Genomic DNA, 16,619 nt, shown 5'->3' on the forward strand with positions numbered 1-16,619 from the left:
AAAAAGAATAGCTCACACTCATCACTGATCAGACCACTCTATTGTGATTATCTGTCTCAGTATCGAATGCAGGAGATTTTGGTTCTTAAAGAGTGCAAACTTTCAGTGACATGCTGGACTTAAATGAATTTAGTCAAGACTTCAAGCTGCCCCCCATAATTAAGAAATGTTTCTTCACAAGAAGCATCGTCAATTATTCTCTTAACATAGCGTTTGTACAGTAATTGAAGTTGGCCAAATTGGATTTGATTGCTACTCCGGTCCTGCAAATAGCAGATTGGAATGAACTATCGCGCACAAAAACACTTAAAAATTATATAATAAACTCCAATATGTATCCATTATAGCAGACTTAGGCGTAACATTTTCAGAGTGTGGACATGAACTTATAACCAACGATAAACTCTTACAAGGCAAATGCCTGGAGTATCTCTCTATTGCGCTAAAAATACATCAATGCATCGAAAGACCGGCTATTAGGGAAGCCTCCTGATTAAAATGAATTTGCCGGATTCTGGTTTCTGGTCTGTCCGGATGGCCATACTTTTCCCCCTGAAGAAAGTGACCGGTTCATCGGAACAGGTCCCTTCTGTTGTGACTGCCCGAAAGAAGAAAATTTCATTGCTCTGCGCACTCTAGAACATTCACCATCTTGCCTGGCAGCGACTTTAACATTCGAACTCTTTGTTTGTTTTGCCCTAGTTTTCAGTATGCCTTCAGCAGCGGAAATGGTAATATCAGCCGATAATGATCGTCTCGTCGGTTCAGTATCTGTATCAGTGACCCTTCTCTGTCCTTCCTTTGTTTGTTTCACCCGAGTTTTTAGTATGCCTTCTGCAGAAGAATTGGTAATATCCGCGGAAAATGACCGTCTTGTTGGTTCAGTCTCTGGATCCGTGACCCTTCTACGTCCTTCACTACCCAGATAACTTGGAACAGGGACTTCATAGCTCTCTCCACTGCAAAAACTCGGAACCTTGTTTACATTATCGCAAATCATTCCGTCTTCCATATGCGATGTGCTAACTCCATCATCTTGGCCCTCGCTTTCACTGCTTTCAACTCTTGCTCGAGTGTTTTCACTATTACTATGACTCTCAATCATCGAATTCTCTTCCCTGGAGCCTAAATTGTTCAGTCCAGGCTGTTCCACATCCGCACTAATGCGGCCATTCCTAGCATCTCTGACTATCGGCGCACGACATAGAGGACAATTCTTATGAGACCTCAACCAAGTATCAATGCAAGGGACATGAAATGCATGGCTACACTTGGGCAAAAGCCGGAGATTCTCGCCATCTTCGAACTCACCGAGACAAATGGAGCACTCCGTCCCTTCGATCAGCCCTTCACCCTTCCCGTACTCGAAAGCCGTAATGGAATCGATGACGGACTGATCGAGGCCGACCGTGCGGATGAACCATATCGGGTGCTCTAGGGGCGGCCCCTGGTCTTCATCCAAGAAATCTTCCTGCGTATGAAAAAGAATCGGTGCGTCTGTTCTTCTCCTCATCGAGCTGTTCCGCTTCCGGTAGTACTTCACTAGGATCCAACAGACGATCCCTGTCAAGAGAACAGAGCCAAGGGCATACCAAATGATGGTTTTGCTATCTGGGAAACAATTATCATTGGTTTTGGTCTCCGGGGATATCGTCCTAGCGGCTGCGGCGCGGCGGCGGCGGCGGCCAAGGATCATCTTGAGGAGGAGGTTTAGGGGGGGGATCCTGCGGGTGCAAAAGCCTAAAAAGCTTTCTGTGAGGAGAAGCCATTGAGCAAGGAATGGACCATAACCGAACAGAGGGTGGCCAAGAATTTTCAGTTCAAGTGAGAGTTTTTGAACAAGCCTCGAAAGAAAGGAGACGTTGATTGCTTGGAAAATCAGAGGCCAATGGGGTGTCGTTTTCATGGAAGACTCGAAGCATTCTACTTGGCGCGTTTGTCTTGGCGTATGTTTTGGGGGTCAAATTTACTCAATGCAAAGGACAAGCCATGAATGGCTCTTTAACATCGAAGGTGACAGTTCTTGGACAATCCTTGAAAGGAGATTTTGACTATTTGGAAGAATTAGAGGTAAAGAAGGAGAGAGAGTCGTTTTCATGGAAGACTCGAAGCATTTGCTTGGCAATTTCGTTTTCGCGTTTGTTTTGGGGGTCAAGAGCCCAATGGGAGGGACAGAGTCATGTGTCTTTACTGGAAATATTCCACGCGTTTACGTGACGCTTGGGGCTATCTTTGCCTTTGGTAAAATAGTACTCTCTCTCTCTCTCTCTCTCTCTGTTGTTTTGCTTCTTGACATTGAGAGGAGATAGTATTGCCCCGGAGATTGGGCGAGTGTTTAAGCGTTTAATGCAAATACACCTAGACTCCGTGTTTGAATTACAACGTTTTCTTCTTAAAGTAATCTTGCCGACTACGCCCATCACCCTTTTGGATGGAGCAAATACCCGATGCATGTGGACTTAGCGATTACAAAGTATTCTTGGAATTAATCGAGCCAAAGGTTCAGACACCAGCACCATTCGATATGAAGCAGGTGAGACAACATTTTGTGACGTTGCATGGGTCATTTACCGAGAAAATTCGTAAGGGATTGGTTCTGCGTGACCTAATCTCATGAGGTTGTTTTAGGTGAGAAATTAATCCGAGATCTAACGCGCAAAGCCGGGCGGTGTTCATGACTTTTGAATATTGCTCCGTCGGCTCAAGAATCAGGGAGACAGGTGTTAAATCAGCCTCCAACTATATCACATCAAGGGGGGCACTAGGACAACTAGTCAAGTTGGAGAGATAAGGCGTTAGGTCCACCAATTTACCAGTTTGTCTTTTGTGCAAGGTTTCTATCACTAGTAATAATCAGCTCCCCCAGTTACACCTCATCAGCCAATGAAGTGATGGGGAGGAGGAGGAAAAGAAACAAGAAGACCAGTTCCCCTTGAAAACGAAGGTTTGGAGGTAGTGCATATGAATGCACTACACAACATTATTACATATATAGCTGTATCATATTCATATGGAACCTAAAGAGATATTAATGAGTGCAATGGTTGTTAAATGTTAAGTGGAAGAGGTATGTGTATTCACTATATATACACGGCACGGAAGTGGGAACGAAAATCATGAATAGGCTAAAAACCATTAGTTGCGCAATATTTTCGCTTGGTGGTCGTACGATATAATCTTCAACGGGGGCAGCAGCCCTCGCTCGAGTTAGTAGATTTCATGGATTGCACAACTAATGAATGACAAACTTCGACCTAGCAACACTTCTCATAACCTCACTAGGAATTGCTAGTTGAACATGACCCAAGCAGTATAAGCAATAGTACGATCTCTTATTGTCAGAGATCGCCGGTGAAACCGTAATGAAGATAAACAGAGCAATTGCAAGCGATAAGAGCCAAACAACATAATGACATAATTTGAATCACTTGTGGTGTTTTGGAGTCCAACCTTCTTCGACAGTTGAAGTCTCTTATTTGAGTTGCAGTCCTTCATTCTAGTTGAGTGGTCAAAGCAGTCCCACCAGTGTGGGATTTTCTCATTCTCACTAGTAAAAGCATATGCGTGATCAGAGCCAAAGTCTAACCTGAGGGACCGACCATAAAGAAGAAGTACATGCAGTGGATCTGACTGCTCATTTTATAGAAGCACTCAAAAATTCCACCCTACCATGTCTTCTACTGTGCAAACTTAAAACCGGAATTCATTCAAGAACTAAAGAGGCTATTGTCTATGGTCAATCGGACATAGCAAGTCCAGATGTTAAACTCCAGGGTCTTATGTACGGTTAGTCTCTACCTCTCGATAACCCCAGGCACGAGAGAGGCTCTATAAACAACTTCACCATCCAACCTGAGCTCATCTCCATGCAATGTGCCTGCATTCCCAGCACACATGCAAGCTGGCACACCCAGACGCAAACAGGCACACATGCTCTCGCATGCACCCATATTGTGCGCACGTGTGTATGAATATAATGAGAGAGAGAGAGAGAAAGAGAGAGAGAGAGCATTATTGAAAGTCTCGAACTGGGAGCTAGTACTATGAGTCTAATTGGCTAGACGATTTCCTTTTTCTTTTAGGCCTTCAGATGAACTATGTACATTGACAATATTTACATAAATAACATGAAACAGAGCTGCTTCTAACCACCACAAGTACCTAAAATTCAGATAATAGCCATATGAACAGACCTCAAATGGTCATAGCAATCCTCGCTGGTTCTGAATAATTTCAAGCACGCCCAGCAGAGGTGCCTTCCACACTTGCACTCTATATGGTTGCAACCATCTACCTTTTCTATTGTGTACCCACACTGTGGACATTCCTTCACATGGTCTTTCCCCGAACACCACTGCTTGAGAGACAAATCAGGATCTTCCTTGTACTCCCGATACCTCTCACAGGAGACATAAGGATGATGCTCCAAGTGGCACCTGGTACAAGTCTCAGCATAGCAGGCTCCACAGAGAAACGGCTCAGGGAGTATTCCAGGACCAGTGACACGATAAACTGAAGGACAGTCCGGGGAGGGGCAAAAGCGGTATAACCCCCCACTCGAAGCGACATATGCACCCAAGGAGGCACGAAATAGTTCATCCAATTTCTCAGCTGACAATAATGATCTCAAATCAGAAACCAAAAGAGGAGCCCCACAAACCTCATGAGCACAGCATATGGGAAAACTATCAAGGTTTCTAATAGCAGATTCACACTGCTCCACCAAACAGGCCCGGCAGAATTGATGTGAACAGCCCTCAAGCCGGTAGCCATCCTCAACCTCGCAAAAGCAAATCGGGCAGGAATCTTCTGCGGCTACCACCGCTTCATTAGGTGTCTCTGATGAAGAACCAATAGCCTTCGCCAAATCATAAATAATCTCCTCTACCTTTTCCTTCATCTCCTTATTGCCCTTCATAAAGATGATGTGGCGACCAGCATTAAGACAGATTTCAGAATCAGGTACCTTTTCTTTAAGTCCATCAAGGTTGGGCCCAAATGTCTTGACAACTTCCTTCATCAGATCAGGAGGCAGATCCCTACCACGAAGTCGAATTTCAAGTTGCTTGCTTTTATTAAGGTTTACAAGGGTTGTGATGAGTTTCTCCTCTGCTTCAGCAATTTTCTCTGAAGATCCAAACACGTTCAATTTCAACGTGTGCCTGTCGAATAATATCCAGGTTCCAGTCTCTTGCCGGAGTGATTTCAAGAGAGTGATGCCATCTCTGGAGAAAAGAATCTGTACTACAGCAGGAGTGAGACTAGGGTGGTCAACAGTCTTCCCTCTCATAAGCTCTTCCACAGGTCTTCTCATCTCTGCCACGGTTCTTGTTGCATTGGCAGAAATTCTCACTCGAAAGCAACCATTTGATGTCCTGTCCGAATGACATTCTGCCCCTGAGATGAGGTTATTTACTGCAGTTAGTCTCCGTCTACAGAAAAGTATGCGTTACTCAGCGCATATGGGATATGCGTAAGCATTCAGAAATTGATGCTGTGGCTGTGAATGTCATTACCCCTCTCAAATCAAAAGCTTTTGAAATAAAAATAATAAAATAATAAAAAATAAAAATAAAAATTCCTCATTTTTTGGAACACTTTGAAAGGCAGCAATGCAACAGCAACCTTCATATATTCTAGTTGATGAACTATATGCTCCATAATTTCCCGGTCTGTCATTGTTGATATGTAATTCATCAACCTTAAGACATATACCAAAAGCAGAATCAAGGGTTGGTAGTTTCCACTAGATATGTAATTCGTCGACCTTAAGACAAATAAACTTACGAACAAACAAGGTAAATTCAAAACTTCCCCAGACCTCTCTCACGACCTTCACTTCCAGATATTACATTGAAGATATGCCGTGCAATAAATCAATTTCATCAACCGAAAATATTGATCTTCCATGAAACAGCAATTCAGCAATGTCACAAAAACAATAGGAATGGTATAGCAATTCAGCAATGTGATAAAAACCAAAAAAAAAAAAAAAACGAGCATCTACACTTGATATCACAAGGAAAGTCATGCAACTATAGTTTTCAATTATATTGTTTGTAAAATGGTAAGAGCAATTCAGGGAACTTCCGACACAAGAAGTTAAAGACACCACAGACTCGCATATAGGAAATATTTCAGACTTTTTTAAAACCCCATTTGTCATAAATTATTGCATCCAGCACTACAAGTGGTTAAAAGCTAATAACAGACCATAAAAGAGGATTAGGGTGCAGGTGCAGCAATATAAACAATTTTTTAATCATGGGTTACATTTCCTTATCCAAGGATACAACGGGAGATGGATACTGCCAAACTTCAGCTTCGAGATATAAAACAACCTCCATGGGCATAGACTATATAGTAATTCATAAAGTTACTTACCAGAAACTATTAATGACATTGATGCTGATGTACATTAAAAAAAAATGAAATGCAACATTGGCAAATATGCTCATTGTAGACACAAAGAACAGCAAAGGACCTTGTTAAGAATGATACTAATGATACTACTGGCACTTACTCAAGCCTACAAAAACCAGAAACACCAAACAGACACAACTAAAGAAACAGGACATACAGAATGCCCTATTATTTGTCTACGGGGCTCCAAACACCAACTTCCACTTAAAGAGCAAGGTTCTAATAAATAGGTTCTGATTTCTGCAACAATAGGCAAGCACTACGCATATTTTTACCATTCTGGTGTGACCAGACAAAAAGAAGTAGCTTCCAGATGCTGTCACAGACTAGCAATATTTACAAGAACAAACAAGAAAAGAAGAAAGTATCTAGTAAGAACATAATAGACCAGACTCATAATGAATCATGCAGTAACAACTAGTAGAAACATTATTTTCACCCCCCCCCCACCAAAAAAAAAGGCTTGAAAGTGAGATGAGAATGTAGAAGTGATGCCAGAACTACCTTCAATTTCCTTGAAATTTGCAAGCAAATCTTCCAGTTGCTCTTTGATAACGTAATAGACAGGTGCGGGACATGATAAAGAGGTGTGAAACAATTGCTGGCACTTTATCTTCTGCCAAGGCAAAAAACCAGGCAATACCTTTCCATCAATTTGCTCCAAAGCTTTTGCAGCCTCCAAATGTAATCTGCCATCAAAGGTGATCAAAGCCTTCATATTGGTCTCTTTAGGTTCAGGTAGATAGACTTGAACACTAAAATGACTCGCCCGAGGGTTATTTTTGGGCATGAAAGGAGTGATCTCTCTCAGGAGGGCCTCTTCACACTTGTTGATTGGAGGATTCTCCACAAACTTTCCTCTAACCAGGAAAAAATCAAGGATTCTCCTGTCAGTGGCTCTCCTCAACTCATCCAAAATTTCAGCTTCAGAAAGCTCTTTTCCAAGTCCTTTAATCACTACACTGCCCTTGTAATATTTGCCAACATCACAACGAGTATATTGGCCCCCTATAACCAAGTTGGAGAAATGAAAAAGCAGGATAGGCACATCACGGACATCACATTTTACAATGCCTAAACCTGTACTCTCCCTCCGTGGCCAGTGGACTTTTGCTTTGACAGCAGGAAACGAGTAAAACTTATTATCACTTCCCAAAAATGACCGTGATGGATGCAACTTCAGCATGGCATCACCAAATTCAACTTCTTTCATCTCAGCAGCTCGTTTGGCAGCCTCAGGGGTAGCAAAAGTTATCCTGCCCCATCTGTCCTTGTCGTCGCCATCTGGCAAGCTGCCTGTGAATTTATGGATGGCACAAATGCTACCTTGTGTGTGTTTTTCAAGAAAAACCAAAAGCTCCTTATCATCGACAGAATTAACATTCGGATGACATACATCAATGGTCAAAAAGTTCTTATCCAGTTCCAAATGCCTAATCTCAGCACCAGCTCCAAACAGTGCCACGGGGGCTGAAATGCCTGGGCAATGATATAAGCACTTTTCAATGCATTCATTCAGCAACCATTTCTTTTCACAATCCAGTGAGTCACCGACAAGAGTAAAAACTTTTTTCATATCCTGCGAAGAAGCAAATACTGAAACCTCATTTTGATCCACGTCAACTTGAACAGTCACCCGTTCATCCATACACTCTTCCCGAAGATGTGCTATAAGGACTTGAAGGCTACAGTTGGACCTCCCACAAAACCTCTTCAAGAGAGTACTGCCATAACCAGTCATTACCCTCGATTGCAACTTCCGACTCTCAATCTCATCAAAATCAAACAAGGGAGGAGGGCAAAGTGTAGACAAAAAGTCAAAATCGAAAGCTGTAACACAAACCAGATATGGAATAGACGATGATATGATTTCACCAAAAACGACCCATCTCGGCTTCTGCCCAAACGATAACAACGAACATGAAGGGTGTAATTGTATATGCTGACCAGTCAAAGCCACTTCAAAACCAAGTTTATCGCATCCAGAGTACATGGCAACATTTTCAGAAAGACAGGATAGTATAACTTTCTTTAAAAGGTCATCAAGCTTATTAGGCTTATAAGGATCCCAATGCCAGACAGATGGGACTGTAATGTTGAGTTCCCTTCTAAGGCAGTCTTCAAATTCCTTGACTGTCTCTTGGCATCTTCTCATTGATTTGGCATTGATGCTGTTCTCCCAACACCACAGATTCCGCTTTTCTTGAGGCACAGACTCCCATTCTTTGTAAACAGACAGAAGAGTGAACAGATCACCATCACGATGGCAAAACTGCAACTTCAAGCAATCAGATTTAAGCTTGTCCGTATCACTACCAACTCTGCAAAATATGCTACTTGCATTTGCCATCACAGCAGCAAGAACAACACCTTCTCTGCCCAAGTCATGATGAAAGCAACTGTAGATCAACTTACCTAGCCGAGGTTCAGCTCCAACCTTAACCAAATACCTGCCGACATCTGTCAACTCATAAGTACCATCAATCACAGTAATGGCCCCCAACTGAAGAAGATTTCTAATGGCCATGTCAATGGCTTTGTCAGAGGGGGCATCAACAAAATCAAATTCCCGCAAATCATTAATTCCCAAAGCGAGGATCCTCAGAACAGCAATGCCTAGATGCACCCTAAGAATTTCAGGTTCCTGGCTGCGGGGCATCGAGACAAAGTCAGACTCGGCATAGAGCCTATAACACCGTCCAGGTTCTGTTCTCCCTGCTCGACCAGCTCTTTGATTCGCAGAACTTTGGCTAATCCTGCAAACTTTCAGAACATTCATCCCGGTGCCTGGTTCGAACTTGCTTTCTTTCACCCAACCAGAATCGATCACGTACTTAACTCCAGGAATGGTAAGTGATGTCTCAGCAAGATTCGTGGAGAATATTACCTTTCTTTTCCCGGGATACTCCTGGAAAACTCGTAACTGCTCTTCATAAGCGAGCTTCCCATGTAAAGGCAGCACAACCACAGATGGATCTTCAAACTTTTCACAAGCCCACTCTACTTCCATTTGAGAAGTTAAAAAGGCAAGAATGGTCCCTCCTCTCTCTCTTCTGTTAATCTCACTAGCCATCCTCAGAACATCATCAACATATGATGCAATAACCCCGGTAGAATTTGCCCTAGCAGATGAAGGTGGCACATATCTGATATCTACTGGAAAGTTTCTACCCACAACATGAAATATAGCACACCCATAGAAGTATTCTGAAAGCTGGTCTGCATCAGCTGTTGCGGACATTATGATAAGCCTCAAATTAGACCTCCGGCCAAGTAATTCTTTAATTACTGCCAAAAGGAGATCGGTGCTCAAGCTTCTTTCATGTGCCTCATCAATAATGATGCAGGAAATCCCAGATAAATCCTCGTCACACATGTAGTGTTGCAACAAACAATGATCAGTCATGTATACTAACTTTGACTTCAAAAATTGAGAAGAGGAAAATGTGAGATCACGGACAACTGCATTGCCTGCATAACAACCAATACTTTCATCTCTGACCCGCTCTGCTAAGGAAATTGCAGCAATCTTGCGAGGTTGAGTACATACTATGGAACCATATGCACCCACTCCTGAATCAGCAAGAAATTGAATCAACTGGGTGCTTTTCCCCGAACCAGTTTCTCCTATCAATACCATTATCTGTGAAAAATATTTGCAAAGAGAACCAAGAATTAGCATTTAGATTCATCATCATAGTGAATGACATAAACTACCAACATAAAAATGCAATAGTAACATATTAAGTTTGTAGTGAATCCACAAAGTAGTTTGTAGTAAAAAGAACATGGAATCACCTCAAGTAGTCTATTCATGCAAATTCTAGCCTTTTCAATCCTATGAATTGGTTTCTTGCTCTGATGCATGATAAATAATTGATGTTGAAAAATAGATGGGTATTATACCTGTGAACTGAAAGACATGGAAGGTAACCAATACATAGAACATTCGGAAATAAACAAGAGACTAACTTTACAGAATTAATACTCCAATATGTCTCTCCATTCATCTTTATTATAGTTAATTTTTCCTGATGAAGGCCCAATGGTCCCACAGGAGAAAAATTTTCCCTCCAACCTGAGGCCAGAGTTCACTATCTAAACTCTCCAATCAAGACATTATCATTGAGATAACAACCTCTTGGCTGTTCCTGAAATTTGCAAATTAAAGACACAAGATAAAGCAAAAAAAGGGAAAGTGTCATAAATGCTTCACTTACTCTAATTATCTCGTAACCATGACTGGCAGATGTGAGACTAGTGGAGAGATGATTACATGCAATTTCTCCTAATTTACCTTTTTTATCTTATATATCGAGGATGATCCTCTGCCTCAACGAGCTCATCTCAATTTGAAAAGCCAACCAAATTCCAAGTATATAACATTGGAGCCACTATCAAAGTGCAAAGAAAGAAACTACTACTTAAACGAACTGTTCTGTTAGAGAACATAATATTGGAGCAGGAAAAGCCATCCATCGTGAGTTTGTTTACACAGAAGCAAGTACTCAGTCTCTAAGATATTGCCAAAGTCGAAGCATTCTTAATGCACCTTAAATACCGTTTTAATACAGAGAACATTTACGGTAAAGCTCTCCTGATCTTTTACATCCAACTCTAGATTTGGGGGGAAAAAGTTCTCCATGAGATTGGTATTTAAAGGTCCAAAGGCAATTCAAAGATCAACATTCACACTTTCTTGTGATCTAAAATGGTCAATATGCAACTCCGAAGATTTAGTACCACGTATCTGAAAACTTAAGGTGAAAAGACTAAAAAAGGAAGGAAGAGCGTAAAATGAGGAACTAGAGAAGAGAAGCGCTGACAAAATAGACATGCAAGGAAAGATTTAATAAATACTGGATTGCTTTAGCAAAGTAATCTCAAATAACATCTCAACAACATTAAACAGTGAATCCCACAATAGTTTAAGAGGCACGTGTTACATCCTATAAATAATGAGGAGGAAGTTTCCGTAATTCTGCAGACAGATTAGCTAACATCATGTATTCCGCCAATCATCAGCTAGTCTTCAGTAAATATAACGTAGGAACTTCCAGTACAGTCAATCTTGTGTCACCAACTTGAAATTTGTTTTACAACTAGCGGCACCCTCAGGTGGCTTACACCCCCACCCCCCAAAACCCAAAAAAAAAAAAAAAAAAAAAAAAAACCAACAAAAAATCCCAACAAAAAGAATGGTATCCTTTTCTAATATCAGAGCAAAAACATAACCTGAGTATATCATAATGATCTAGATATCTTAGAGATGCCTCAGAGGCAATAGCATCATTCTTCTACATAACCCACTATGTCTATCGATCACAATTTATGAATTAGGGTGACTGTAAGACTCAGAATTAAATAAAAGTCACCCAAAGAGTGGCTTGACGACACCGGATTATGATAATGAGCGATCTAGTTTAAGAAAGGGAAATCTGTTCATTGCAATTCACCAGTCAACCGAAGAGTCCCCATCTTACAATGAAAACTATGGAGATCTTCCAATGAAAGTATACTCGAAGTCCTAAAACTATTTCATGAGTACAAATAGGTCCTTATATATGTCCTACAACTTTTAAAATTGGTCCAAACAAACAACTCTGCCAGCTTTATACCGTCAGAATATCACACATGGCATAGTTTGCAAATGTCACACGTGATTTTTTGGTGAGAGAAACTGCTGAAAATCCTTGAATGTAAAATTCAAATAGATTTATCACGCAGTTTTAGGACTCATCTGTAATTAGTACAAAGTTTTGAAACTTCCATTGCACTTTCCCTGAAATCTTCAGCATGTCATTGTTATTCCCATAGTCAAACATCTTGAACTAAAAATTCACATTGTAGATCTAAAAGTACATATTAAGTATCAAAAAACACTTCCAATCTCCACAAGGATTAGTCATTCAAAGGATGTCTGTCACTCATGTCACTAGCAAACGACCACCAATCATCAATCACAATCCACCACCATCAACCAATAAGTCACCTGATCACCATCAAATGACAACCCACTAGTCCACACTATATTGCTACCACCTTCCTGCCACCCACCATGGAGCCAAACTTCCAAGACCATCAATTCATTATTCCGTTTAAATAAAATCATGCATCAACAGCTACAATCACCACTGACAGCTTAAAGGCAGACCGTATCATCCACTAGACACAAGTTTCTGTGACTAACCAATCACCAACTACTGTATTTTGTTACTTCAGGCGCAACAGTGTACAGAAAGATGATGCTATCAGTGAGTTAATTTCAACGACGGATTTTCTCTGCTCAATAGAATAGTGTTTTTAAGAGATGAATTAGATCCTTGAAACAAGATAGAAATCTATTGAGGATGATTGAGTATAGTGAATGGCTGGATGCCAAGGAAATAAGAAAAATTACAGAAACTGACCACAGAGAAGCACTTCTTCTGAAAAGAGGATGCGACCACTTGGCACCATCTTTATACCGACTAGCAGATAGATACCTCAGGTAAAGCATGTGAGGTTCAAGTCACCCAACTATGACGAGAAATTTAAAAATTGAAAATTTGATGGAAAGTGATCATTAAACAAGGGCAAAAGCCCTACAGAGATATGACAAGAGGCATTAACCTAGGGCAAAAGCCCTGCAAAGTTGAGAACTGGACAGCTAAAAAGAAGAGACAAGAAGAGACTAGTAACATGTCTTAGCACCAGTTTATTCTCTGCATAATGATAAACAGAAAAGGTCATTCAAATAACAATGTTCTCTTTATTTACAAGTAGAGATTGACAAGCATTCAGAAAAGAAGAAAAGAATTTTGAAAATTGATTTGTTGAGGTTAAAGAAAGATGCCATATTGGAAAATTATACATAAGCCAAAAGTCATGAGATACAGAGGACAGAGAATATATCATGCTAATGCCGCCATACTTCAGGGATCAAGGTTTAACATGTCGTGAACACAAAATAAAGCCAAAACCAATCAAATCTCAAAAGGCTAAAGAAGTAAGCAATCTCTGATTGCAAACATATAACTTCGAAATATCTACTGGACATCTTGGGGGAGGTTGAAAAGAATTCAAATTTCAAACAAAGTGCATACCGACACTGATTTTTATCTTCTATTGAAGTCATATGCAAAATTCATCCCTACTACTCCAAAGAAACAACTACTCCTACAAAGACGAGGGGTTAGTGTGTAATGAGATAGACGAACCCAACCAAAGAAAAAAAAATATCCTAACCCACCGACTTAATAGATGCTGCCAATAAGAATGATATGCCCTAACAGATGCATTTAAAATGAACTTCTAAGATAATCAGTCCGGGCAGACGACTTAAAATGGAGGGAGATGCTCCAACTCACTAAAACAACTTGATCCAAGCGAATTGGTGGCAACCAACATCAGAAAAGCACGACAATTTGCCATCACTCGCGCATAATGCAAAAGGCAATAAGGTCAAGGAACCCTTAGGAATTGTCAGGGTAGTATGCTATACCAGTTCATAAAAAGAAAAGGAATTTTCATAACTCTCGTGCTATTGTATATACACACATAGACTTAGGACTCTGGGAATATAAACACGGGTGGATTTCCCGCCGTTCAGCATTCCAATTACATAAAATCAAGGATAAAATACAAGAACAAAAAGTTCCAACTACCTGCTGATTATAAACTCGCTGAAGAATGTCCTGCCGGCAGGCATAGATGGGCAAGCCATCATCGAGCCTCTTACACTCCCTCAGAATCAACTGATGAATCCGAGACCAATCGACATGGCCACTCTCAAACTTGAAGACCGGCAAAGCCTCCTCAACAGCATTTCCTTCGATGTGATCCCTTATGCAGACCATTGCAGACTTAAACTCCATGACCCTCTTCTCGATCAGTTCCCGCTCCGAAGAAAGCCCCTTGACCTTCTCGCTCAGCTCGCCGAACATCCTAAGACCCACCGACCTCTTCCTCATCATCGGCGCTCTCAGTTTATCAATCTCAACCTTTACTTGGCGCGATTTCGCCTCCCATTTTCGCACCGCCTCTCCATCCAGCAAGGCCCCAATTTTCTCGAGAAACAAGGCCTTGAGCCTCCCTTCGAGCTCCTGTTTAGCGTCGGGCCCGGCGGCGATCGACGACGCGAGCTCCGGCGAGAACGGGTGCGCGCCGGAGAGGCGGGACTCCCAGAGATGCAGGGCCGCGTCGCGCGCGTCCTCCCACCGCTCGAAGTAGAGCGCGGCCGCCGCGTCGCCAGCCTCGTAGAAGGTCGAATTGGCGGGCTCGGGGCGGCAGCCGGCGACCAGGGCGCGGGGTCCGGCCTGGCGGTGGCGGGGCCGGGGCGGGGGCGGGGCCGCCGCCGCGGCGGGGAGGGGGAGGTGGTGGCGGAGGCGGAGCTCGACGATGAAGCAGGGCGGCGGGGGCGGTCGACGGGGCGGTAGTGGAGGTGGGGGCAGAAGGGAGGGGGAGGGGGCGGCGGTTCGACGGGAAGAGGCGGGGGCGGAAGGGCGCGGCGGCCCCGTACGGCGGCGGGTGGCGGTGGTGCCGGACGTCGGAGGCGATCGACGATTGGCTCATGGCATCGGAGGAAAAACCTAGAGAGAGAAAGCTCGGCTTCTCGCACACTCTCTCTCTCTCTCTCTCTCACACACTCAAGAGTCGAGCTTTTGCTGTAGAGAGAGAGAGAGAGAAACAGAGGACAGAGAAAACAGAGACGGAGAGATGCCGGGAAGTGACGAGACGCGACGAGACAGTTTGGATATCTCTCTCTCTCCTCGAAAGTTTCGATTTTTATATTCACTGTTTTTTTTTTTTTTTTTTTAGGTTTTCCTCCTTCCTCACTTCTCCAGAGCAAAAAAATTGAACTTTTTTTTGGGTCAGGAAGAAAAATTGTGGATTTTGCACAATTTGAGAGATAGGAAAAGAGCTCTGCATGTTCATCTCATTTGTTAAGGGAAGATATGGAGGAAAAATAGCATATTTGAGGTGTTCATATTCAAAACAAGCTTAGTATCAGCACTTTGGTTAGGCATAAAGCTTGCTAATATTATTTGATGAGTCTTTCGACGGTGTCGGTGAGGTGCATTAAAGAGTAGACGATGCCAGTGAGTGAAAGTGAAAGGAAGAGAGAAAGAACGGGCTTGATAATTAAATGATCGAATTATAGGTATCGGATGATCGTCGTGTCAATTCTGACGATTAATTAATGCATGAAATGATTGAAAACGAGAGTATTTTTAAAAAATGTTTATTAAAAGAGGATTATGCCCTCGACTCATGGAAGAAATTTGAAATGTTTAGCTGAAACTTAAGGTGATATTTGGAAGTACTCTATATCGGTCGATTTTTTTTTTTTTTTGGCATTAATTAATTATTTACGTATTCGCATCCAATTTTTGTAATTCCACGGTGTCATTTTTAAGCCTTTTTTTCTCCTTTTATCTAAATTGCATATATTCTTTCATTCTTTTGGTTGGACTGTGATTTTTCTTTCTTTATTTTTCGGTTAATTAGTTTTTTCTCTTTTTTAATATTATTTTTTCCATTTTTACAAAAATTAATTATAAAAGTGAGATTTCATTCAAAAAATAAAAATATATTTTTACCCTTAAGAGTCATAAGCATTGCAAATGCTGGTGGAAATTGAGGGAGGATTGTGGAATGGTTGAAAGAGCAGGAGCAGATGTGTCTTAGAGCCCAAATTCAGATGGTTTTACATAATTTCCCTTTTTGGTGATTTATATGAAGGAAATTGAGCCCGATTTGCAAATATTTCTGAGGAAAATTTACAAGAAACGGCAATGACAATAAATAGAGACAAATATGATGTGCGGTTTTGGGCAATGTGCGAAATAATTTCCCTCCAATTTCATACTCGATTCGATTTGTTACCATTTTTTTAATGTCCAATCGAGAAAGAAAAATCCTAGTATTTTCCATTGGATTCGTACTTGGTGCCCAAGCCAACATGAATTTGGAAAGAGAAAAACGTGGCAAGAGTTTCCATAAAGACATTAAAAAAACATTAAAAAGGAAAAGAAGAAATACGTTCTAATTTTTCGTTGTTAAATAATTTTCCATTTTTGGAATGTGCAATTTCCTGGAATAAATTATTTGCATATCCCAATATTCATGCTCTCAATAGGAAAAAAAAATTAAAAAAATGTTTTATTGGTAGGTTTGTTTTTTTTTTTCTTTAGTCGATTCATTGGTAGGTAAGT

The 16,619-nt window shown here is 41.4% G+C and overlaps 2 protein-coding genes across 2 annotated transcripts; both read right to left on the reverse strand.

The window, feature by feature from the left end:
* Positions 1–288: 288 nt before the first annotated feature.
* LOC104417779 (E3 ubiquitin-protein ligase ATL15) lies at positions 289–1,976 on the reverse strand. The gene has a single exon (XM_010028997.3). The coding sequence runs from the start codon at positions 1,904–1,906 to the stop codon at positions 494–496; it is 1,413 nt and encodes a 470-aa protein (XP_010027299.2). The 5' UTR covers positions 1,907–1,976; the 3' UTR covers positions 289–493.
* Positions 1,977–4,011: 2,035 nt separating this feature from the next.
* On the reverse strand, positions 4,012–14,624 carry LOC104417780 (ATP-dependent RNA helicase DEAH11, chloroplastic). The gene is made up of 3 exons (XM_010028998.3): positions 14,070–14,624; positions 6,928–10,066; positions 4,012–5,397 (listed from the first exon to the last, which is right to left on the reverse strand). Exons 1-3 carry the CDS (start codon positions 14,376–14,378, stop codon positions 4,169–4,171), a joined length of 4,677 nt encoding a protein of 1,558 aa, XP_010027300.2. The 5' UTR covers positions 14,379–14,624; the 3' UTR covers positions 4,012–4,168.
* Positions 14,625–16,619: the final 1,995 nt, after the last annotated feature.

This window comes from Eucalyptus grandis, chromosome 8, assembly GCF_016545825.1.
Source record: "Eucalyptus grandis isolate ANBG69807.140 chromosome 8, ASM1654582v1, whole genome shotgun sequence".
NCBI classification, from domain to species: Eukaryota; Viridiplantae; Streptophyta; class Magnoliopsida; order Myrtales; family Myrtaceae; genus Eucalyptus; species Eucalyptus grandis.

Excerpts from the sequence above, each read along its gene's own strand:
- LOC104417779 (XM_010028997.3), bottom strand. The coding sequence starts at position 1,906 with ATGAAAACGACACCCCATTGGCCTCTGATTTTCCAAGCAATCAACGTC.
- LOC104417780 (XM_010028998.3), bottom strand. The coding sequence starts at position 14,378 with ATGATGAGGAAGAGGTCGGTGGGTCTTAGGATGTTCGGCGAGCTGAGC. Across the intron at positions 10,067-14,069 it reads AGCGAGTTTATAATCAGCAG|ATAATGGTATTGATAGGAGA; the intron begins GTAGTTGGAACT and ends TATTTTTCACAG. Across the intron at positions 5,398-6,927 it reads AAATTTCAAGGAAATTGAAG|GGGCAGAATGTCATTCGGAC; the intron begins GTAGTTCTGGCA and ends ACCTCATCTCAG.